Raw genomic sequence first — 22,054 nt, 5'->3', positions numbered from 1 at the left:
GTCCTTTGATTGTTGTTAGAGTCATATGATAGGCTTTTTGTTTATTTTTAATTTGGGCCTAATACACTCTCCTGGGGTTTACGAGTTTTATCACCCTTTTGGATTGTTGGGGGGGAAGAATGATTCACAGGTCAGATGGGCAGTTTTTTTTCTCACAAGAGTTCTTACTTTCAGTGTTGGCTGCTGGCTAGTTGGAAGAGTTTTGGACTCCAGGCTGGCTGCAGTGTGATTGTCTCTGTCTCAGGTTTTAGAAATTCTGCTGGCTGGCGGAAGCAGTCTCTCTTGCCTTTCTGGAGTGAAAATTATACTGTTGGTACTTTTCTAGCTAGAGGTAAGCAGTGGCTCTATCTCCACCTCGAGGGGTGCTGGAAGCTCAAGGGCTGGAAAGTCAGAGTTTCAATTCTCTATCCAAAGGACTAATTCACAGTAGGTGTTGCAGAGTGAGAAAATCCAGCATCCCATGAGTATGTGTATTCTCTGTGCAATACCGAAACCGGGGTGTATGTTGGTAAGAATGTTGTGTTGGAATATTATATTGAGCTGTTAAGGTTTATACAATATCATGGTGGTCTTTTTTTGTTTGTAATTGGTAGAGGTTCTTGCTAAGATTCTTTCTATGTGTTAACTGCATTCTTATATAAATTCTTTTGATAAAAGCTTCCCAGTGATCACTTCATAGAATCATAGAATCCCTACAATGCAGAAGAAAGCCATTTGGCCCATTGAGTCTGCACCGACCACAATTCCACCCAGGCCCTATCCCTGTAACCCCACACATTTACCCTGCTGATCCCCCTGACACTAAGGGGCAATTTAGCATGGCCAATCAACCTAACTTTCACATCTTGGAGTGTGGGAGGAAACCGGAGTACCCGGAGGAAACCCACGCAGACATGGGGAGAATGTGCAGACTCCGCACAGACAGTGACCTGAGGCCAGAATTGAACCCAGGTCTCTGGCGCTGTGAGGCAGCAGTGCTAACCACTGTACCACCCCAATCATACCTGGAGTGAAACATCTTATGCTTATCCATGCCAAAATTCAAAGTGCAAAACTTATCTAGGCTGACTTCACAATATACCTTGGAGTTTCTGACCTGGATTATACCATGCCCTAGCCTCAGAACACTTTAGCCTTACAATAAGTCTGAAGAAGATGGCGCTCTTATATCACCCCATCCCTGACCACTCACTCCAAGACTGCACAACTGCTATCAACAACACTCCCACTGAGCAGTTAGCCTGGGAGTATCCTCTCCAATAACACACTGCTGGATGGCAAACACAACCACTGCCTGGCAAAAGTAAGCTCAGCATTTGGCAATCTTAATCCTAGATTTTGGAAAAACAATCATGGAGTTTGTCTCAGAACAAATATTAAAGTCTACCAGGCAGTAGACCTTACTTTACTTCATTATAGATGCGATACTAGGACAACTCATAGGCATCATATGAAATAACTAGAAGCATTTTGGCTTTGCTCTCTGAGAATAATCTACAATGCCAGCTGCCAGGACAAAATCTATAACAAAAAGGCTCTTGTCAAGTGTATTGAGGGCATGCTCATCAGAGCTCGGCTTTGCTGGGTCAGTCATTGAGTTCACTTGGAGATTGCCACAATATTCTCCAGCCAGCTGAGCATCCAGCAACACGCCATCCCAAACTGAGATATAAAGACAATTTGAAAGCCAATCTCAGAGCTTGCAAACTGGATCCCAATACATGGGGGAAAATGTGATTTACACAGACTCAAATGGAGAAGTGTCTGTATCAAGCGATTTCAACATTTGCGGAAGGCAGAGTCAAGTGACTCCAGGACAAGTGAGTATGGTGTGAAGTCAATCCCTCCACTGTCCCTCCAACATGGACTTCATATGCAGTATTTGCAATCAGTTATACAAATTGTGACTTGAGGTGGAATTTTCCAATTTGCGAAAAAAGTGCGGGCATGAAAAACAGTGGGTTTCCTGCCAGCCACAATGGTGGGTTTTCAAGCTGTGTTGTCCACTGCAGAGCTCATTAAATATTCATCCATGAGAAACACGTTGGTGGGCAGCCTTCCATTCACCTGGCATGGCACAGCCTCACCATTGCCTCGCCCTGCGCACCATAATTAAAGTGCAATTGTGTACACTATGATGATGCACAGCAAGGACAAAGAAATGCCCCAAAGCCAAAGAAGGACTGCTGCCCCCAAGTTTAGTGATGCCTGCTGGATGCAATTGAAGTCCACCTTCGCCCCTGTTTTAGCTGAAGATCCACCAATCTCACTGCTAATCTCCCTAAGGCAGGGAGGCAATTGAGCAATGGCCAATCCACTTAACCTGTACATCTTTGGAGTGTGGGATGAAACCAGAGCACCCTGAGAATGTGCAAACTCCACAATGACAGTCACCCGAGGCTGGAATTGAACCCGGGTCCTTGGCGCTGTGAAGCAGCAGTGCCAACAACTGTGCCACCATTCTGCCCCATATGGAGCAACAAAAGAAAAATACAAAGGATCTAACTAGATATTCAAGGAAGACTTCAACCTTGAAAATAGAGTACAGTCATAACAGCTCCACATTTCCATATTTACAGATTTTGTGTGTGAAAGAATGATCATGATCATACTTTTGACTGGACAAATCATCTCAACAGTAAAGGCTGTTTACCATAATTACCTTTTACATAATTTAGTTGCTAAGCAGCTCTACCCATTTTTAAGCAGTGCTTTTTATTTACAATGACCAAGCCGAGAGCCTGTGTTTATTTTAGTGTCTGCTCAATCAGATCCTATGTTATAGGACTGAAAGCAGTGGGCAGAGTTGTTCCCTGTTCTATTGGCCCCATGATGCAATTCACTACCTCTGTATCTGTTGCAATTGTCTTCTATATTTTCATTATTTGTTATTTTTCACTTTTTTTTACTCCATCCTTAAAGTTACAAAGCCACTGGGCAAACCCAAATCCATTCCTTGCTTGCTCCAAAAACGAAATCCAAATTTCAATTGAATCCAATTCATAGCACAGTGCTTGGCACTGCTGCCTCACTGTGCCAGGGACCCGGGTTCAAATCTGGCCTCGGGTGACTGTCTGTGTGGAGTTTGCATGTTCTCCCTGTGTCTGGGTGGGTTTCTCCCAGGTGCTCCAGTTTCCTCCCACTGTCCAAAGATGTGCAGGTTAAGTGGATTGGCTATGCTAAAAAATTGCCGCTTAGTGTCTGGGTGATTAGTGGAGTAAGTGAGTGAGGTTATGGCGATGGGGCCTGGGTGGGATTGTTGTTGGTGCAGGCTCGATGGGCCAAATGGCCTCTTTCTGTACTGTAGGGACTCTATGATCTATGGCCCGCACAAGAGAGGCAAACAAGATCCAAGCTGACAAGATAAGGCATTGCACTTCACAATGGACTTGATCTGACGCTTGATCTTAGCCAAAAGGCCAAGAAGTTAGTTTTCATTTTATTAATACAGCATGTTAATGACATCATTAGGGTTTGTCAATAATGTGTTCCGCTGACTGAGAAATGCCACCCCAGCTGGTCACATATTTAAAAGAATCTAACTGGGAAAACAGGGATGGATCACAGAATGGGTAACAGAATGTTACATCCAACTTACAATGGAAAAAAACCTAACATCTAAATTATTAAAATTAAACTAGCCCTAAAAAAAAATGACCTGTTCTATACAGCATGGTAACCATTCATCTTTTATGTTCTGCTAAAATTTAACTCATCAGTTGAAACTGTGTCATACAATGTATTAGTCAATAACTAATCCACTAGAGGGCAAACTGCATTTATATAAATGATGTGGAGATGCCGGCGTTGGACTGGGGTGAACACAGTAAGAAGTCTCACAACACCAGGTTAAAGTCCAACAGGTTCATTTGGTAGCAAATACCATAAGCTTTCGGAGCGCTGCTCCTTCGTCAGATGGAGTGGAAATGTGCTCTCAAACAGTGCACAGACCCAAAATCAAGTTACAGAATACTGATTAGAATGCGAATCTCTAAAGCCAGCCAGGTCTTAAAGGTACAGACAATGTGGGTTACATTACATAAATCCAACATGTGTGCGGAACTTGGCTATCAGTTTCTGCTCAGCGACTCTGCGCTGTCGTGTGTCGTGAAGGCCGCCTTGGAGAACGCTTACCTGAAGATCCAAGGCTGAATGCCCTTGACTGCTGAAGTGCTCCCCCACAGGAAGAGAACAGTCTTGCCTGGTGATTCATAGAAATCATAGAAACCCTACAGTGCAGAAGGAGGCCATTCGGCCCATCAAGTCTGCACTGACCACAATCCCACCCAGGCCCTACCCCCACATATTTTACCCACTAATCCCTCTAACCTACGCATCCCAGGACTCTAAGGGGCAATTTTTTTAAACCTGGCCAATCAACCTAACCCGCACATCTTTGGACTGTGGGAGGAAACCGGAGCACCCGGAGGAAACCCACGCAGACACGAGGAGAATGTGCAAACTCCACACAGACAGTGACCCGAGCTGGGAATCGAACCCAGGACTCTGGAGCTGTGAAGCAGCAGTGCTAACCACTGTGCTACCGTGCCGATTGTTGAGCGGTGTTCATTCATCCGTTGTCGTAGCGTCTGCATGGTTTCCCCAATGTACCATGCCTCGGGACATCCTTTCCTGCAGCGTATCAGGTAGACAATGTTGGCCAAGTTGCTAGAGTAGGTACCGTGTACCTGGTAGATTGTGTTCTCACGTGAGATGATGGCATCCGTGTCGATGATCTGGCACGTCTTGCAGAGGTTGCTGTGGCAGGGTTGTGTGGTGTCATGGTCACTGTTTTCCTGAAGGCTGGGTAGTTTGCTGCGGACAATGGTCTGTTTAAGGTTGCGTGGTTGTTTGAAGGCAAGAAGTGGGGGTGTGGGGATAGCCTTGGCGAGATGTTCGACAGCGCAGAGTCGCTGAGCAGAAACTGATAGCCAAGTTCCGCACACATGAGGACGGCCTAAACCGGGATGTTGGATTTATGTCACATTATCAGTAACCCCCACAGCTTGCCTCCTGGGCTTGCAGAATCTCACTAGCTGTTCTGTCTGGAGACAATACGCATCTCTTTAACCTGTGTTTAATGCTCCCTCCACCCACATTGTCTGTATCTTTAAGACCCGGCTGGCTTTAGGGATTTGCATTCTAATCAGTATTCTGTCACTTGATTTTGGGTCTGTGCCCTGTTTGAGAGCACATTTCCACTCCATCTGACGAAGGAGCAGTGCTCTGAAAGCTTATGGTATTTGCTACCAAATAAAGCTGTTGGACTTTAACCTGGTGTTGTGAGACTTCTTACTTTATATAAATGACCAGGAACAAAGTTAACTGGCGTGGTTAAAAAAGATAAAAAAGATAAAAACATGTTTTATGAACCCCCACTGATGTTATGTGTGCGAGCGTTCCACCTGGTTTCGTATGGTGTTTTTTTTGGGATATTAGCGAGAAACATTTCCAGAATCAGTGAGAATTCAGAACCCTCTTTCATTAAACAACAAATAAAAATTATTTATTAAAGTAGAAGAAGGATAAATGGTCGAATTTTCCCCCCAAAAAAATTCTCAGGGGGAGTCCTCTCTGCGTGTCCGTTCGGAGAGCTCCGCACTACAATCTGCTGACACTATTGTCACTCTGCCTGACAGCTGGGAGCTTTGCACCAGTGGTGGTGGGGAAAGTCTACACATGCTGGTGAAGAGCTCTGCGCCATTCCACATGGTGCCCTAATCTGCTCCCCTCAACCCTCATCCCCCCTGACAGACATCACAACCTCTCCACCCCCACCTCCACATCACCCCGTCGGCAGCATTGTCAACTCCCATACAGGTCACCAGCATCAAGCCATCAGAACCCTCCCGATGGGTCCCCTGGCAGACCCTGATGTGCCCTTCCATGCCATGACCCCCTCTGCGATCCACCCCAGCATGATCCCTCCTGCTTGACCCCCCCCCCCATATGCCCCCTCCTGCAAAGCCTCCCCCACCGTGCATAGGCACTCATCAGAGTGCATAACCCCCCCTCCCCATCATTATGCATAACCACCCCCTCATTGTGCATAGTAGTCACCCTGTCATTGTGCATAGCCCCCTGCTCAGAGTACACAGCCCCCCTGTCATAGCCCCCGTCACAGCCCCACCCTCAGTCAGGCCCCACCCTCTTAGCACTTATGGTGCCCAACTGGCACTGCCAATGTGCCTGTTGGGTAATGCCAATGTGCCAGGTGGGAACTGCCTTCTCATGCTATGTTCCTGGTTTGCCACAATGATCGATAGGCGTTGCGAGCTGGTACGATTGCGCACATAGAAACACTACAAAGAACAATATGATACTTTGACAAATTAACAGTAAGCACTTTGTCCCTCGAAGACTGAAAACATAAAGGTTGTGTGTTTCCCCTATAAACTCTGCTAAGAGCGCCATTTTCCAAACAACAACCATAAATCTATTGGTCAAATCTAGCCAGTGATTACCACACTGTACAGCTTAAGTGACCAGGAGTTGGGAACAGTCTTCGGTTCATCAAAGAAAACAATCTTTTGCACTAAACTAGCTTTTGCCTTCAGCAGTTCATCTCTAGCTGAGCTGTTTTTTGGGGATGGCTGTTCCTCTTCCCTACTTTTCTGCTGCTTCCAGCTGCTAATCTCTGGCTGAACTGGTTCCGAGGAATGACTGACTCACTCACTCTTGTTGCTCCTTTTTCAACACCTCATCAGTGTTTAAACTGCTTCCTGGCTCACAGCACTCTGACTATTAATTGCATCAATTGCAATACATTCCCTATTCTTCCCTTTTCCTTCCTCTTAGTTGCTGCCCAGGCATTGTTTACAAAATACATGGCAGTTTGATTTTACTTGTGCAAAAAAAAGCATGCATTTTAATAGCATCCTACCATTTTTTGACAATACGTACCGCAAGCAGAAATGCTAATCTTCCTGAAGTCCCACATCCACTTAGCACAATGAGATTGTCTTCAGAATCCTGGAAATATTGCCATAACATTTGTATTCAAAATAACTCAATCACACTTTAAGTGTTGGCAAATGTCCCAAATCATAAAACTTAAAATAATTTAACCCAGACCACTCGAGTAAAAGTATTAATTGTAGCCTTCACAAACTGCATGGAGGCATATCTCTGTAGACAACAAACATTTTTTACCAAACACTGAGACAATACATTGTAAGGTCAAAATGATATTGTAACGATTTAAAAAGAAAATTCTGCTGCATGCTTCTTAATATGTAATAGAAAGCAGTTGTGGAAAAAGGCTAATATAATGCCCCTGTTCAAAAAGGTGGAAAGGCAGAAAATAGGAAACTGTAGACCAATTAGTTTAATGTCTGCCATTGGGACATTGTTGGAATCCATTATTAAGGAAGTAGCAATGGGACATTTGGAAAGTCAAAACACAATCCATCAGAATCAGCACTGTCTTATGAAGGGTAAGTCATTGTTAACTAATTTGCTAGAGTTCTTCAAAGATGTAACAAGCAAAGTGGATAATGGGGGTCCTATAGATGTAGCATATCTGGACTTTCAGAAGACATTTGGTAAGGTGCCACACAAAAGGTTAATACACAAGGTAAGATCCCATCACTGCGGATGTTCGAATCTGAAACCACAAGAGAAAATGCCAGAAAATCTCAGCAGGTCTGGCAGCATCTGTAAGGAAAGAAAAGAGCTGATGTTTCGAGTCCAAATGACCCTTCGTCAAAGCTTTGTCAGCTCTTTTCTCTCCTTACAGATACTGCCAGATCTGCTGAGATTTTCCGGCACTTTCTCTTTTGGTTTAAGATCCCACAGGGTTGGGGGTAATCTATTAGCTTGAATAATGGATTGGCTGACTGACAGAAAGCAGAAAGTGGGGATAAATGGTTTTTTTTCTGGCTGCTAAGATGTAACTAGTAGTGTGTCGCAGCGTTCAGTGCTCAGGACCCAACTATTAATAATCTATATCAATGACTTAGGTGCAGGGATAGAAGGTACAATAGCAAATTTGAAGATGGCATTAAAATAGGTGGGAAAGCAAGTTGTAATGAGGAAATAAGAAATTTACAAAAGAATACGGATAGGTTAGGTGAGTGGGCCAAAACTTGGCAGCTAGAATTTAATGTGGATAAGTGTGAGGTTATCCATTTTGGTCAGAGGAACTTTAAAACCTTTCAATGCAGAGGGATCTGGGTGTTCTCGTGTATGAATTGCAGAACGTTAGTATGTAGGTGCAGCAGGTAATAAGGAAGGCAAATGGAATTCTCGCATTTATTGCTAAAGGAACAGAATATAAAAGTAGGGAAGTTGCAACTTTATAGGGCATTGGTGTGACCACATTTGGAGTACTGTGCATATTTTAGTCCCCTTACTTGTTAAAGGACGTAAATGCATTAGAGGCGGTTCAGAGAAAGTTCATTCGTCTGATTCCAGGAATCAGAATTGAGGAGTTTAGGCTGATACTGGATTGAATAGTTTAGGCCTGTAGTCATTGAAGTTTGGAAGAATGAGAGGAGATCTAATTGAGACATATAAGATGCTAAAGGGGATCGATGATAAACATAGAGCAGATATTTCCCCCTGTTGGACATTCTAGAACGAGAGGCCATGGTTTAGGCTAAGTGGTGGCAGATTTAAAACAGAAAAGGGGAGGAATTACTTCACTCAAAGGGTTGTGTATCTATGGAATTCTCTACCCCAGAGTGCAGTGGACGTCGGAACACTAAACAAATTTATGGAGACGGTTTTTAATTAGTAGCGGGATGAAAGGTTATGGGGAATGGGCAGGAAGGTGGAGTTGAGGCCAAGATGAGATGAGCCATGATTGTACTGAATGGCAGGGCAGACTTGAGGAGTTGAATTTCCTACTCTTTCTCCTAGTTCCAACTCAATAATGAACTTTCAAAATATGTTTCAATTTAATAGCTTATACGGGAAAAAACTCGACAATAACATGAGTTTGCACATTTATTTATTTTGAGGAAGTATTTTTTTATTATTATGCTTCTACTTCAACCAGTGCCATGCAGTTTGCTGTGAGTGGCTATCTGATTTCGGTCTGCTAAAATGCAAATAGCTGTTCAGTCAATACTCAATTTTTTCTTCCCCTTTCGTTAAGAAGCAGTTAACTTGTACCCTTACGTCCCCACCTCAATGAATTTCAGGCTCAAAATGATGTTGAAATCTTCTTCGTCGCCTTTGTCTCCGTGCCCACTTCTTTGGGCAAGAGTCCTCCCCCCCATTCCACAGATCCTTTCATATGCCTCTAACATTCTGCCTCCAATTGGACACCCAAACCGGGACAATTACCTGTCCTCAAACTTTTCATTGAGAACTGTCAACGGGATATTGGCCGTCTCAATTTTTCTGCCTCCCTCACCCATTCTAACCTCTCTCCTTCTGAACTTTCCGTTGTGTTGAATTGTAAAATTTATCTCAGGTGTTCAGTTACTTGAGCAGCTTCTATGAATTTTTCTCCAATATTATGAATGTACTTTACATTGTCAGGATTGTAACTTGCCTGCTAAAGGACACATACCTTCAACAGTTCTTGAACTTGTTTCGAAGTGTCAACCATTGTTCTTAAAATAGATTCACTGTACAGCGTCTGTCAATAAAAGGAAAGACATGTTGATTAGTTGCTGTGTGTTATAATAGTTAATTTAAGGAAAACTATTGTGCATGAAAACAACAGTGATTTGCTGCATTTTTGTTACCGACAGCAACTTTACTGTCAGGCAAGGATCTATTAATATTTGAAGATTCAGCGTATGGGCTGGATTTTATGTCCCACCCCTCCCCATTCACCAGGAATATTTATGGTGGGGGTTGAGCACGTAAAATAAGACAGGTGGTTAGCCCACCATCTTCCTGTTCACCCCAACCTGGTCCCCAGGGTGGATAAGGTGCCCACTAGCTCACCCACCCTTAGGCCTATTGAGTCTCTTATATGGCAAATGAATGGCCACTTAAGGAACTCAATCCTCCTTCACCACCATAATACTCTGGCAGTGGAAGACGAGTGTGGGTGGGAAAGCCACGTTTTCACCAAAATTGCACAGTCCTGCTGAAATCCTGTGCAGTTTGAATGTCATTTGTTTTCAGTTTAGGTCATGAGTAAAGTCAACCCAGTCCATATGTTAAGCAGCTGATCACATATCCATTTTGAATTTCCAATTGACTTGTATGGTTTATTTAACATAATTAAAAGAGTTAGCTGGTATGGAAATTTTCTGTACCTTATAATTGGTAACACTGTTATCCTCCTTCCGAAATATTTCTGCATCACATTCTTCTAAAAGTTGTACAATCTGAGCAGAATCTGATTTGTCTATATTGCGCGTTATGGGGTTGGATTTCTCTGTGATGGGGAGTGTGGTCTCATATCCTGCAAGCTGCAATGAAAGGACATTGAGAAATTCACATAATATAATAATTTCTTCATGAGAATGAAAATATATCATAGTTTATGATCAATGCAAAAGTAGCAAACAGGGTTAGAGTTGATCAAATTTAAAACCAGGGAGTTTTCAATATCATTTTCTCCAACGATCAAAAACGTAACTGGCATTTACAACACAAGGTGCTCCTGGTTGGATTTCCTTCTGTTCTTAACAAAGCTGTTAATTTCTGCCCTTATTCTCACAGCAACAGCTAGGAAATGCAACTGACAATTGGATCTACCTAAAGTGGCCGTGAGATTTGAAATTACTTTATTCTCATTACAACCCTCAAATCCTGTTGTCCTGTTATCATTATGAGTTGAAGAACATTCAGAAGTCTGGAATCTCATCGACTTAATGTCATTAGGTTGATTGTGAGATTCCCATGGGATGGGAGTGCACTGCAACTTGCAACCAGTTGATTCAATTTGACCACTCCTGCTTCTGAGTCAGAAGGAAGGTTTGACTCATGAAAGTGACTGGCATACCCACTGCAGTACTGAGCACTGAGGGGGTATTGCACCATTCAAGGTGCTTTGCATTGGCCAAGACATTAAGCAGAGCTTCTAGCTAATTTGTATAATGGTTTAGATGGATGATTTACTTTCCTTTTAAAATTAAAAAAAGACTAAATGGCCATTGCTAGGTTTTTAAGAAATGTTTTGATTTTCTCCGTGATGGCAATTCTTGATGCTTTAGGTTTAATTTGAACCTAACCTGGCTGGGAATTGACAGACCATTTCACATCCCGTTTTGGTCTGTCTTTCCATTGGCTACAGGAAGCTAATTTTTTAACTATAAACACATCTTGAAGGAATATTGGATCTGAAAATGTCATCTTATAACAGCAGCCATCCGAAATCACCCACAATGGCGCCCAGCCATCATAATTTATTTTAGAGAATTCTTGGGAATTGTAATAACTCAGGAGTCAGCTGTGAAGGAATGATGCTTTATTGCACAAAGTAAAAGTGAAGCAAAACCACAAGCCAGTGGTGAACACAAACAGGTCCCAGTTGGAATGTTATAATAATTGACCCGCTCAGGGGCCTGCTTTATAAAGGGCTCAGGATACAAGTTCCACATGGTAAGATAATTACCAATCACCCGGGAACTTGTATTTTACGAGTCCTACTGGGAGGTCAATCAGGAGTTCCCCATATAAGTCCTAGGGTTTATCACAGGCATGTAATTTTAATTGAAGTGCTATTTAAATTAGCTCTTGTGGCAATGAGTTTTGTTTGTCAATTGTAAGGTTTCTGGCTCACTTGCATCCAAGGACTACAGTAATCTGTAGTAACCACAATGAAAGTTGGGAGACTTCAGGGACCACTGAAGCTACCTTCCAGTTGGAACTGAGTTCTAATTAAAAAGGTTTCAGAAGAAATTATTAATAGTTGGATTATTTTTAGGTTAAAGGAAAATATTATTTTTAAGTAAATGCAAATATACTATACTGCTGTAACAAACATTTACCAAATAGTGGATCCCTTTATCAAAAATCTACTGCTTAACTGTTAAAATCATGAAATTAGTTTAATGTTTACTTTGTGCTTCCCATACCGTCTCACTGATGATATATATTTATAATTATAGCCATGGTATTCATTCAAAGGCCAATATTACAGTGGTGGGTATCCAGTGTGCTGAAATGCATTGAATGTCTTTCCCCAGAAAAGTGAATGTGGAGACCGGTAATGCTCTGTGCTCTAGAAGGATTCAGAGCTCCCCAATTAAGTTAACTAGTACAAAGAGGACCAACAGCAAGTCGTGAAGTAGACTCATTATGCTCTTAATTTTGTTTAAATCAGGTGCCTTCGCTGTAATGCAACTGCAGCATCTAAGCAGTGTATAAATAATTTGGAGGAGGCAGCCAATTTAAAAAAATAGTCTTTTCCTTTCCTTTATCTCCTTGGTATCCATGACAAACTGCTACCAATGCCCCATTGTTTTGTACCTTCCCCCAAGTGGCTGGACCTTTTCCCCCAATACCAATAAAGTGCTGGAACTGGCAGCTATTTGGCTGTTGCCTGGCACACTGAGCTTTTCATGACAGATACTCCTTAATTCCAGTAAATTATGCGAACAAGATGATCCAACATGATACGTTTGATCAACTCATTTTCAACTCCATTTTCAGTGCATCACATCAAAAACATCATAATGCACCATGTTTTTCATATGAAAAACAGAGCTCTCTAACATTGACAGCATAATGCTTAGACCATGGTTAAAATTGGGGTGTTTGAACTTCTGAATAGTGAGATGTGATTGCGGTTAGTAATTTTAACTTTCAAACTCAGATACATGCTTAAACGATATTTGTAGCAACTAATTTAGAGGCTGAACAAAGAACAAGAACAATAAACAGGACAGCACAGGAACAGGCCCTTCGGCCCTCCAAGCCTGTGCTGATCACATTGTCCTATCTAGACCGACCTCCTGTATCCCTCTATTCCCCATCTGTTCATGTGTCTATCCAGTTAATTTTTAAATATTGCTAATGTATCTGCCTCAACCACCTTACTTGGCAGTGCATTCCACGCCCCCACCACTCTCTATGTAAAAATACTCCCCCGCACATCTCTACTGAACCTTTCCCCCCTTACCTTGAACGTGCGCCCCCTTATAATTGTCATTTCTGCCCAGGAAAAAGCTTCCAACTGTTCACCCTGTCTATGCCCCTCATAATTTTATAAACTTCTATCAGTTTGCTCCTCAGCCTCCATCTTTCCAGGGAGAACAATCCCAGTTTATTCAAACTCTGAGCATAACATGATAAAATTCCCTTCCACCAACATATACATATCAATGGTGTTTGAACATACGGGGTAAAATTATGCTGTATGTTATTAGTAATGAACACATTAACATGTTAGCATGGAATTTCTCTACCTGCTGTTTTAAAAACGGTGTTAACCAGTTTCATTATCAAAACCATGTTGCGTGATTTCAGGTCATTGGCTAATTTCTGGTTTAAGGGTGGATGGGTTATCCTACTGCCACACCCCACTGACTTGATTTTGCTTCTTTTTACTGGTAACCAATTATTGATTAGCTGTGAATAATATTTTTGCTTGTGATCACCATGAACATTGGTTAAAAGGAAACCACTGATGTACTCAGGACGTGCACTGCCATCCCTAATAGAACCTGGACCTTGAAACTGGAGAGCTCTTTAATAAATCGAATCACTCGAAATACATCAGATAAAATTAGATTGTACGAAGCCATGACATGAATTATTCTTTTTAAGTAAGTGAAGATTTTCTCCCTATCATTAGATTCTAGTTATTAATTCTGACAATGTAAATGTGACCAGAAGTCAAAAGAGGTTCTGTTAGCAGTAGATTGACTTACCTCCCATTTTCTTGGTTGTGGAGTTTCAATATCATGTTTGAATCTTTTGGTGCTTTTCAACATTATACTAACTCCCAGAGATCAAACAGGTCTGCAAAGAAATACCAAAATATATATCTTGTTGAAGATTGGCTTGGGATCTGTTCACTCCAAATTTATTTTATCCAGCTATCGCAGTCAGGATTATTTTCCAAATGGGGTCAAACTCCGACTTAATAATTAATCAAAAAAGTTATACATCAACTCAACGTGTTATGGAACATTGGGAGTGCAATTGGGTTTTGTGGCAATGCAATGAAAACAGATAACGCTGAAAAACTCAGCAGGTTTGGCAGCATCTGTGGAGTGAAAAACAATTCACGTTTTGAGTCTAATATGACTCCTCAAGAATGATCCATGGAATGAAAAGCTTGTCTTATGAGAAACGGTTGAGGACTCTGGGTCTGTATTTGTTGGAGTTTAGAAGGATGAGGGGGGATCTTATTGAAACTTACAGGATACTGCGAGGCCTGTTTGGAGTGGACGTGGAGAGGATGTTTCCACTAGTAGGAAAAACTAGAACCAGAGGGCACAATCTCAGGCTAAAGGGACGATCCTTTAAAACAGAGATGAGAAATTTCTTCAGCCAGAGAGGTGAATCTGTGGAACTCTTTGTTGTAGAAGGCTGTGGAGGCCAGGTCATTGAGTGTCTTTAAGACAGAGATAGACAGGTTCTTGATTAATGAGGGGATCAGGGGTTATGGGGAAAAGGCAGGAGAATGGAGATGAAAAAATCAGCAATTATTGAATGGCAGAGCGGACCCAATGGGCTGAGTGGCCTAATTCTGCTCCTATGTCTTATGGTCTTTTAGAATAATTCACCGAATGATAAATCCTTTTTTGAGTGTGTTTTCCCAAATTTCTCTTATAGAGAAGGGTAACTATGAAACTGCCTAGAAAATGTTTGCTGAACAATGTTGATTTTGCCAAATAAAAGGCACAAAAGCTCCTGGAAAAAGTTCCAAAAAAAATATTGATTATATATTGGGATTGAGTTGCCACTAGTTGTGAAATTATTACGATTGAATTGATTTTCAGCTGGGATCGAGTGAGTTAAATATTGTTCCACTTTGCTAAGTCTGATGGCTGAAGAAAGAGTCAGCCAAATTGAACATGTCAGGCTAGACAAGATGCAAAATATCACTGCCTTACTTTAGTCTCCATAGCTAGTGACCTGCATTACATTTAGTTATTTAGAAACGTCAGAATAATGCCACCCAAACTACAAATTTCCTGGTGATTGCTGCATTGCAATTACACATACACCTTATTGTGGGGATCTTCAACTGCCAACTCACCTGAAAAATAAGCATTCAGTGAAGGAGATTATGACATGGACCTCATGTGCCCATTTGCCATCGGATTGAGTTTTCAGGCAGTGCTGGGTCTTTCTTTTAAAGACATTTATTGGTCCAGAAGGAGAAGTGTTTCTCAAGGCACTCAACAATTCTGCAATCTGCCCGCCAGCCCATCTTCATTGGATGTTATCGGTACTGAAGTTTCAACCAAAATTGGAATATCCAGTCCCAAGTATTAATTTAATGAGTATTAATTTAGAACAACTAGAGAGTGCTGAATATGTAACTTCATTGATTGTAGATATATTGAGCTAAAAACTGGACATGGCCTGTTAGTGGATATGGGGATCATATTATCTAATTATCCTGTACCACATAGGACACTATGTGGTCCAGAATATTTGTTGAGTGTATTCAGGAGGAATTTCGCATTCAGTATGTGGATGGCCCGACTAGAGAGGGGGCAAAACTTGACCTCCTCTTGGGAAATAAGGAAGGGCAGGTGACAGAAGTGTTAGTGAGGGATCACTTTGGGACCAGTGACCATAATTCTATTAGTTTTAAGATAGCTATGGAGAATGATAGGTCTGTCCCAAAAGTTAATATTCTAAATTGGGGCAAAGTCAATTTTGATGGTATCAGACAGGAACTTTCAAAAGTTAATTGGGGGAGTCTGTGGGAAGAAAAAGGGATGTCTGGTAAGTGGCATGCTTTCAAAAGTGTGTTAACCAGGGTTCAGGGTAAACACATTCCTCTTAGAGTGAAGGGCAAGGCTGGCAGAAGTCGGGAACCCTGGGTGACTCGGGATATTGAGGCCCTGGTCAAGAAGAAGAAAGAGGCATATGACGTGCATAGGCAGCTGGGATCAAGTGAATCTCTTGAAGAGTATAGAGGGTGTCGGAGTAGAGTTAAGAGAGAAATCAAGAGGGCAAAAAGGGGACACGAAATTGTTTTGGCAGATAAGGCAAAGGAGAATCCAAAGAGCTTCTACAAATGCATAAAGGGCATAAAGGGAGAGAGCAGGGCCTCTTAAGGATCAACGAGATAATCTATGTGCAGATCCACAAGAGATGGGTGAGATCCAAAATGAATATTTCTCATCAGTATTTACTGTTGAGAAAAGCATGGATGTCAGGGAACTTGGGGAATTAAATATAGAACATAGAACATAGAAAAACTACAGCACAAACAGGCCCTTCGGCCTACAAGTTGTGCCGAAGACATCCCTACCTTCTAGACCTACCTATAACCCTCCATCCTATTAAGCTCCATGTACTCATCCAGGAGTCTCTTAAAAGACCCTATTGACTTCGCCTCCACCACCACTGACGGCAGCCGATTCCACTTGCCCACCACCCTCTGTGTGAAAAACTTACCCCTAACATCTCCCCTGTACCTACCCCCCAGCACCTTAAACCTGTGTCCTCTCGTAGCAGACATTTCCACCCTGAGAAAAAGCCTCTGAGAGTCCATCCGATCTATGCCTCTCAACATCTTATACACCTCTATTAGGTCTCCTCTCATCCTTCGTCTCTCCAAGGAGAAAAGACCGAGCTCCCTCAGCCTATCCTCATAAGGCATGCCACTCAATCCAGGCAACATCCTTGTAAATCTCCTCTGCACCCTTTCAATCTTTTCCACATCCTTCCTATAGTGAGGCGACCAGAACTGAGCACAGTACTCCAAGTGGGGTCTGACGAGGATCTTATGTAGCTGCATCATTATCCCCGGACGCCTAAACTCAATCCCTCGATTGATAAAGGCCAGCACACCATATGCCTTCTTAACCACCTCCTCCACCTGCGGGGCCGATTTTAGAGTCCTATGGACCCGGACCCCAAGGTCTTTCTGATCCTCTACCATACTAAGAGTCTTTCCCTTTATATTGTACTCCTTCATCCCATTTGTCCTACCAAAATGGACCACGACGCATTTATCTGGGTTGAAGTCCAACTGCCACTTCTCCGCCCAGTCTTGCATCCTATCTATGTCCCTCTGTAACTTCTGACATCCCTCCAGACTATCCACAACCCCACCAACCTTCGTGTCATCGGCAAACTTACCAACCCATCCCTCCGCTTCCTCATCCAGGTCATTTATGAAAATGACAAACAGCAAGGGTCCCAGAACAGATCCCTGGGGCACACCACTGGTGACCAACCTCCATTTAGAAAAAGACCCATCTATACCCACTCTCTGCCTCCTTCACGACACACGACAGCGCAGAGTCGCTGAGCAGAAACTGAAAGCCAAGTTCCGCACACATGAGGACAGCCTAAACCGGGATGTTGGATTTATGTCACATTATCAGTAACCCCCACAGCTTTCCCCCTGATCTTGCAGAATCTTACTAGCTGTTCTGTCTGGAGACAATACACATCTCTTTAACCTGTGTTTAATGTTCCCTCCACCCACATTATCTGTACCTTTAAGACCTGGCTGGCTGTAGAGATTTGCATTCTAATTAGTATTCTGTAACTTGATTTCTGTGTCTCTGTGCACTGTTGGAGAACAGATTTTCACTCCATCTGACGAAGGGGCAGCGCTCCGAAAGCTTATGGTATTTGCTATCAAATAAACCTGTTGGACTTTAACCTGGTGTTGTGAGACTTCTTACTGTCCTTTGGGCAAGCCAGTTCTGGATCCACCGGGCAGCAGCCCCTTGGATCCCATGCCTTCTCACTTTTTCTAGAAGCCTTGCATGGGGGACCTTATCGAACACCTTGCTAAAATCCATATAAACCACATCTACCGCCTTCCCTTCGTCAATGTGTTTAGTCACATTTTCGAAGAACTCCACCAGGCTCGTAAGGCACGATCTGCCCTTGACAAAGCCATGCTGAGTATTCTTGAGCATACTAAACCTCTCTAAATGCTCATATATCCTGTCCCTCAGGATCTTCTCCATCAGTTTACCAACCACTGAGGTTAGACTCACCGGTCGGTAATTTCCTGGGCTATCCCTATTCCCCTTTTTGAAAATAGGAACCACATCCGCAATCCTCCAATCCTCCGGCACCTCTCCTGTCTCCATCGACGACGCAAAGATCATCGCCAGAGGCTCTGCAATCTCCTCCCTCGCCTCCCACAATAACCTGGGGTACATCCCATCTGGACCTGGCGACTTATCTATCTTGATGCCATTCAAAGATTCCAGCACAACCTCTTTCTTAAAGTCCACCTACTCAATCCTTTCAGTCCACCGCACGCCCGCAGTACAACCACCCAGGTCCTTCTCCTCTGTGAAAACCGAGGCAAAATACTCATTGAGCACCTCTGCCATTTCTACTGGTTCCGTACAGACTTTCCCGTCTTCACCTTTTATAGGCCCTATTCCGTCACGTCTCATCCTTTTACTCTTCACATATTTATAGAACGCCTTAGGGTTCTCCTTAATCCTACCTGCCAGGGCCTTCTCGTGACCCCTTCTGGCTCTCCTAATTTCCTTCTTTAGTCCCTTCCTACAAGCCGTATACTCTTCTAAATCCCTATCTTCGCCAAGCTCTCTGAGCCTTTTGTACGCTTTCCTTTTCTTCTCGACTAGGTCCCACACAGCTTTCGTGCACCATGGTTCCTTTAACCAACCAACACCTCCCTGTCTGCTCGGAACGTTGTCCTGTAGAACTCTAGACAGACATTCCTTGAAAAACTGCCACCTCTCTTCAGTACATTTCCCCGAGAATACCTCCTTCCAATTTACTCCTCTAACTTGCTGTCTAATGTCTTCATATTTCCCCTTACTCCATATAAACACTTTCCTAGCTTGCCTGAACCTCTTTTTTTCCAATGCAAGCCTAAAGGAGATAGAGTTATGATCGCTATCCCCAAGATGCTCTCCCACTGAGAGATCTGACACCTGTCCAGGTTCATTGGTCAGTATCAGATCAAGTACAGCCTCTCCTCTTGTAGGCTTGTCCACATGCTGTGTCAGGAAACCCTCCTGAACACACCTAACAAACTCTTCCCCATCCAATCCCCTTACCCTCGGGATATTCCAATCTATGTTTGGGAAATTAAAGTCTCCCATCACAACAACTCTGCTGTTACTGCATCTCTCCAGGATCTGTTTCCTGCTCCTCCACCTCCCTGTTACTATTGGGCGGCCTATAGAAAACTCCCAGCAAAGTGACCAGTCCCTTCCCACTCTGAATTTCCACCCACAGAGACTCGGTGGACAATCCCTCCACAGCATACACCTTCTCTATTGATGTCTTGAGGAGTGTACATATTACAGAGAAGGAGGTGCTGGAAGTCTTAATGTGCATCAAGGTAGATAAATCTGCGGGACCTGATGAGGTATATCCCAGGACGTTGTGGGAGGCTAGGGAGGAAATTGCGGGTCCCCTAGCCGAGATATTTGAATCATCGATAGTCACGGGTGAGGTGGCTGAAGATTGGAGAGTGGCAAATGTTGTGCCTTTGTTTAAGAAGGGCTGCAGGGAAAAGTCTGGGAACTACAGGCCAGTTAGCCTCACATCTGTGGTGGGTAAATTGTTGGAAGGTATTTTGAGAGACAGGATCTACAGGCATTTAGAGATGCAAGGACTGATTAGGGACAGTCAGCATGGCTTTGTGAATGGAAAATCATGTCTCACAAATTTGATTGAGTTTTTTGAAGGGGTAACCAAGAAGGGAGATGAGGGAAGTGCAGTTGATGTTGTCTACATGGACTTTAGCAAGGCCTTTGACAAGGTACCGCATGGTAGGCTGTTGCATAAAGTTAAATCTCATGGGATCCAGAGTGAGTTATTTAAATGGATACAAAATTGGCTTCTTGACAGAAGCCAGAGGGTAGTTGTAGAGATTTGTTTTTCAAACTGGAGGTCTGTGACCAGCGGTGTGCCTCAGGGATCAGTGCTGGGCCCACTGTTATTTGTCATTTATATTAATGATTTGGATGAGAAGATAGGGGGCATGGTTAGTAAGTTTGCAGATGACACCAAGATTGGTGGCATGGTGGACAGTGAGGAAGGTTATCTCTAATTGCAGCGGGATCTTGATCAATTGGGCCAGTGGGCTGACGAATGGCAGATGGAGTTTAATTTAGACAAATGCGAGGTAATGCATTTTGGTAGATTGAACCAGGGCAGGACTTGCTCAGTTAATGGTATGGCGTTGGGGAGAGTTACAGAACAAAGAGATCAAGGGGTACATGTTCATAGAAATCATCATAGAAATCATAGAAACCCTACAGTGCAGAAGGAGGCCATTCGGCCCATCGAGTCTGCACGGACCACAATCCCACCCATAGCTCCTTGAAAGTGGAGTCACAGGTGGACAGAGTGGTGAAGAAGGCATTCGGCATGCTTGGTCTCATCGGTCAGAACATTGAATACAGGAGTTGGGACGTCTTGTTGAAGTTGTACAAGACATTGGTGAGGCCACACTTGGAATACTGTTTGCAATTCTGGTCACCCTATTATAGAAAGGATATTATTAAACTAGTAAGAGTGCAGAAAAAATTTACTAGGATGCTACCGGGACTTGATGGATTGAGTTATAAGGAGAGGCTGGATGGACTGGGACTTTTTTCTCTGGAGCGTAGGAGGCTGAGGGATGACCTTATAGAGGTCTATAAAATAATGAGGGGCACAGATCAGCTAGACGGTCAATATCTTTTCCCAAAGGTAGGGCAGTCTAAAACTAGAGGGCATAGGTTTAAGGTGAGAGGGGAGAGATACAAAAGAGTCCAGAGGGGCAATTTTTTCACACAGAGGGTGGTGAGTGTCCGGAACAAGCTGCTGGAGGTGGTTGTGGAGGCGGGTACAATTTTATCTTTTAAAAAGCATTTAGATGGTTCCATGGGTACGATGGGTATAGAGGGATATGGGCCAAATGCGGGCAATTGGGATTAGTTTAGGGGTTTTAAAAGAAAAAGGGCGGCCTGGACAAGTTGGGCCGAAGGGCCTGTTTCCATGCTGTAAACCTCTATGACTTTTGACTCTATGACTCAAGCAGCACACAAACTCCATGTTCCTTTCTTGTCTCCAGAATTCTGATCTGCAGTGCAGCGTGTTGCAGTGTGTCCTTGCATTTGGGAGGGGGTCCTCCCATCAATTAAAGGCAGCCTACAATCCTAAAAACTCGCCTGAACCTCTTAAAAGAGAGACTGTAGGATGTCCAGAAATAAATAGGAAAGTCTTTGTGAGCAAGAAGAAATCAGAACAATGGATCAGCATTCCAGATAAGAGCCTGGTTCTCACTTCAGGCCTGAGTCAAGGGAATGGAAAGGAGGTGAGAGGTCATCTTCCTACCAGACACGCACAGTGAAGGCAGTCATAGCAGGTCGGAAGGTCAATGTCAGGAGTATGGACCTGAGGACCTGGATTTCGTGCCGGACAAATTTAATGATCACCCACAAGTGGTCAAGGTCGGTGAATGCATCTTCAGATCTCATCTACCAATCACACCACCAGGCTTAAAGCATTGTTCAATGTGCCACATTCCCATCACTGACCCATCAGCAAACAGGACTCATGTCCACCTTACCCTCATTCACTTATCACTGCTTCAAGTCTCACATCCACATCTTGCAGCTTCTACATACTTATAATGAATTTACTATTACAGGCACATCACACAAACACATTGCAAAACTGGCACACTTCCCTCTCCCTTGCCAAGGTGGTAAATAGCAGTACAGAATTGGTGGGGAAAAGGCAGGAAACGAGGTGGTGATACAGTTGTGGCGATGGACTGGGACCCAGAATTCATCCAGTTGTCTGGTTCCTGGCCTTGTTTTGAAAATCTGGCCTTTGTTCCAGGATGCCAATAGTCTTTTCCATGCCACTCCTGGCTGCTGCTTGACTCTCGTTGTGACAGTGCTCTCGACATGAGGTCGAGTGGTGGAGGTGAGTCATGAACTTTTGTCACTGAGGCGCCACCCTCTGACTCAAAGAAGTGAAGGTATGAAAACACTTACCTTTCGGAATG

At 43.3% G+C, this 22,054-nt stretch overlaps 1 protein-coding gene across 1 annotated transcript in view; it reads right to left on the bottom strand.

Annotated features, from left to right (window-relative positions):
- The window catches only part of gckr (glucokinase (hexokinase 4) regulator), a 72,351-nt gene extending 58,386 nt beyond the window's left edge, over positions 1 to 13,965 (bottom strand). Inside the window, exons 1-4 of the mRNA XM_078212944.1 lie at positions 13,785 to 13,965; positions 10,221 to 10,376; positions 9,521 to 9,589; positions 6,904 to 6,972 (exon numbers count right to left, since the gene is read on the bottom strand). Coding sequence (XP_078069070.1) covers positions 6,904 to 6,972; positions 9,521 to 9,589; positions 10,221 to 10,376; positions 13,785 to 13,847 — 357 coding nt within the window. The 5' untranslated portion in view covers positions 13,848 to 13,965. The remainder of the gene's footprint in view (positions 1 to 6,903; positions 6,973 to 9,520; positions 9,590 to 10,220; positions 10,377 to 13,784) is intronic.
- Between the last annotated feature and the right edge of the window lie 8,089 nt (positions 13,966 to 22,054).

Source organism: Mustelus asterias, chromosome 5, assembly GCF_964213995.1.
Source record: "Mustelus asterias chromosome 5, sMusAst1.hap1.1, whole genome shotgun sequence".
In the NCBI taxonomy this organism is placed as follows: domain Eukaryota; kingdom Metazoa; phylum Chordata; class Chondrichthyes; order Carcharhiniformes; family Triakidae; genus Mustelus; species Mustelus asterias.
Note: the sequence above shows the minus strand (reverse complement) of the source record. Positions and strands in the feature narration are given on the sequence as shown.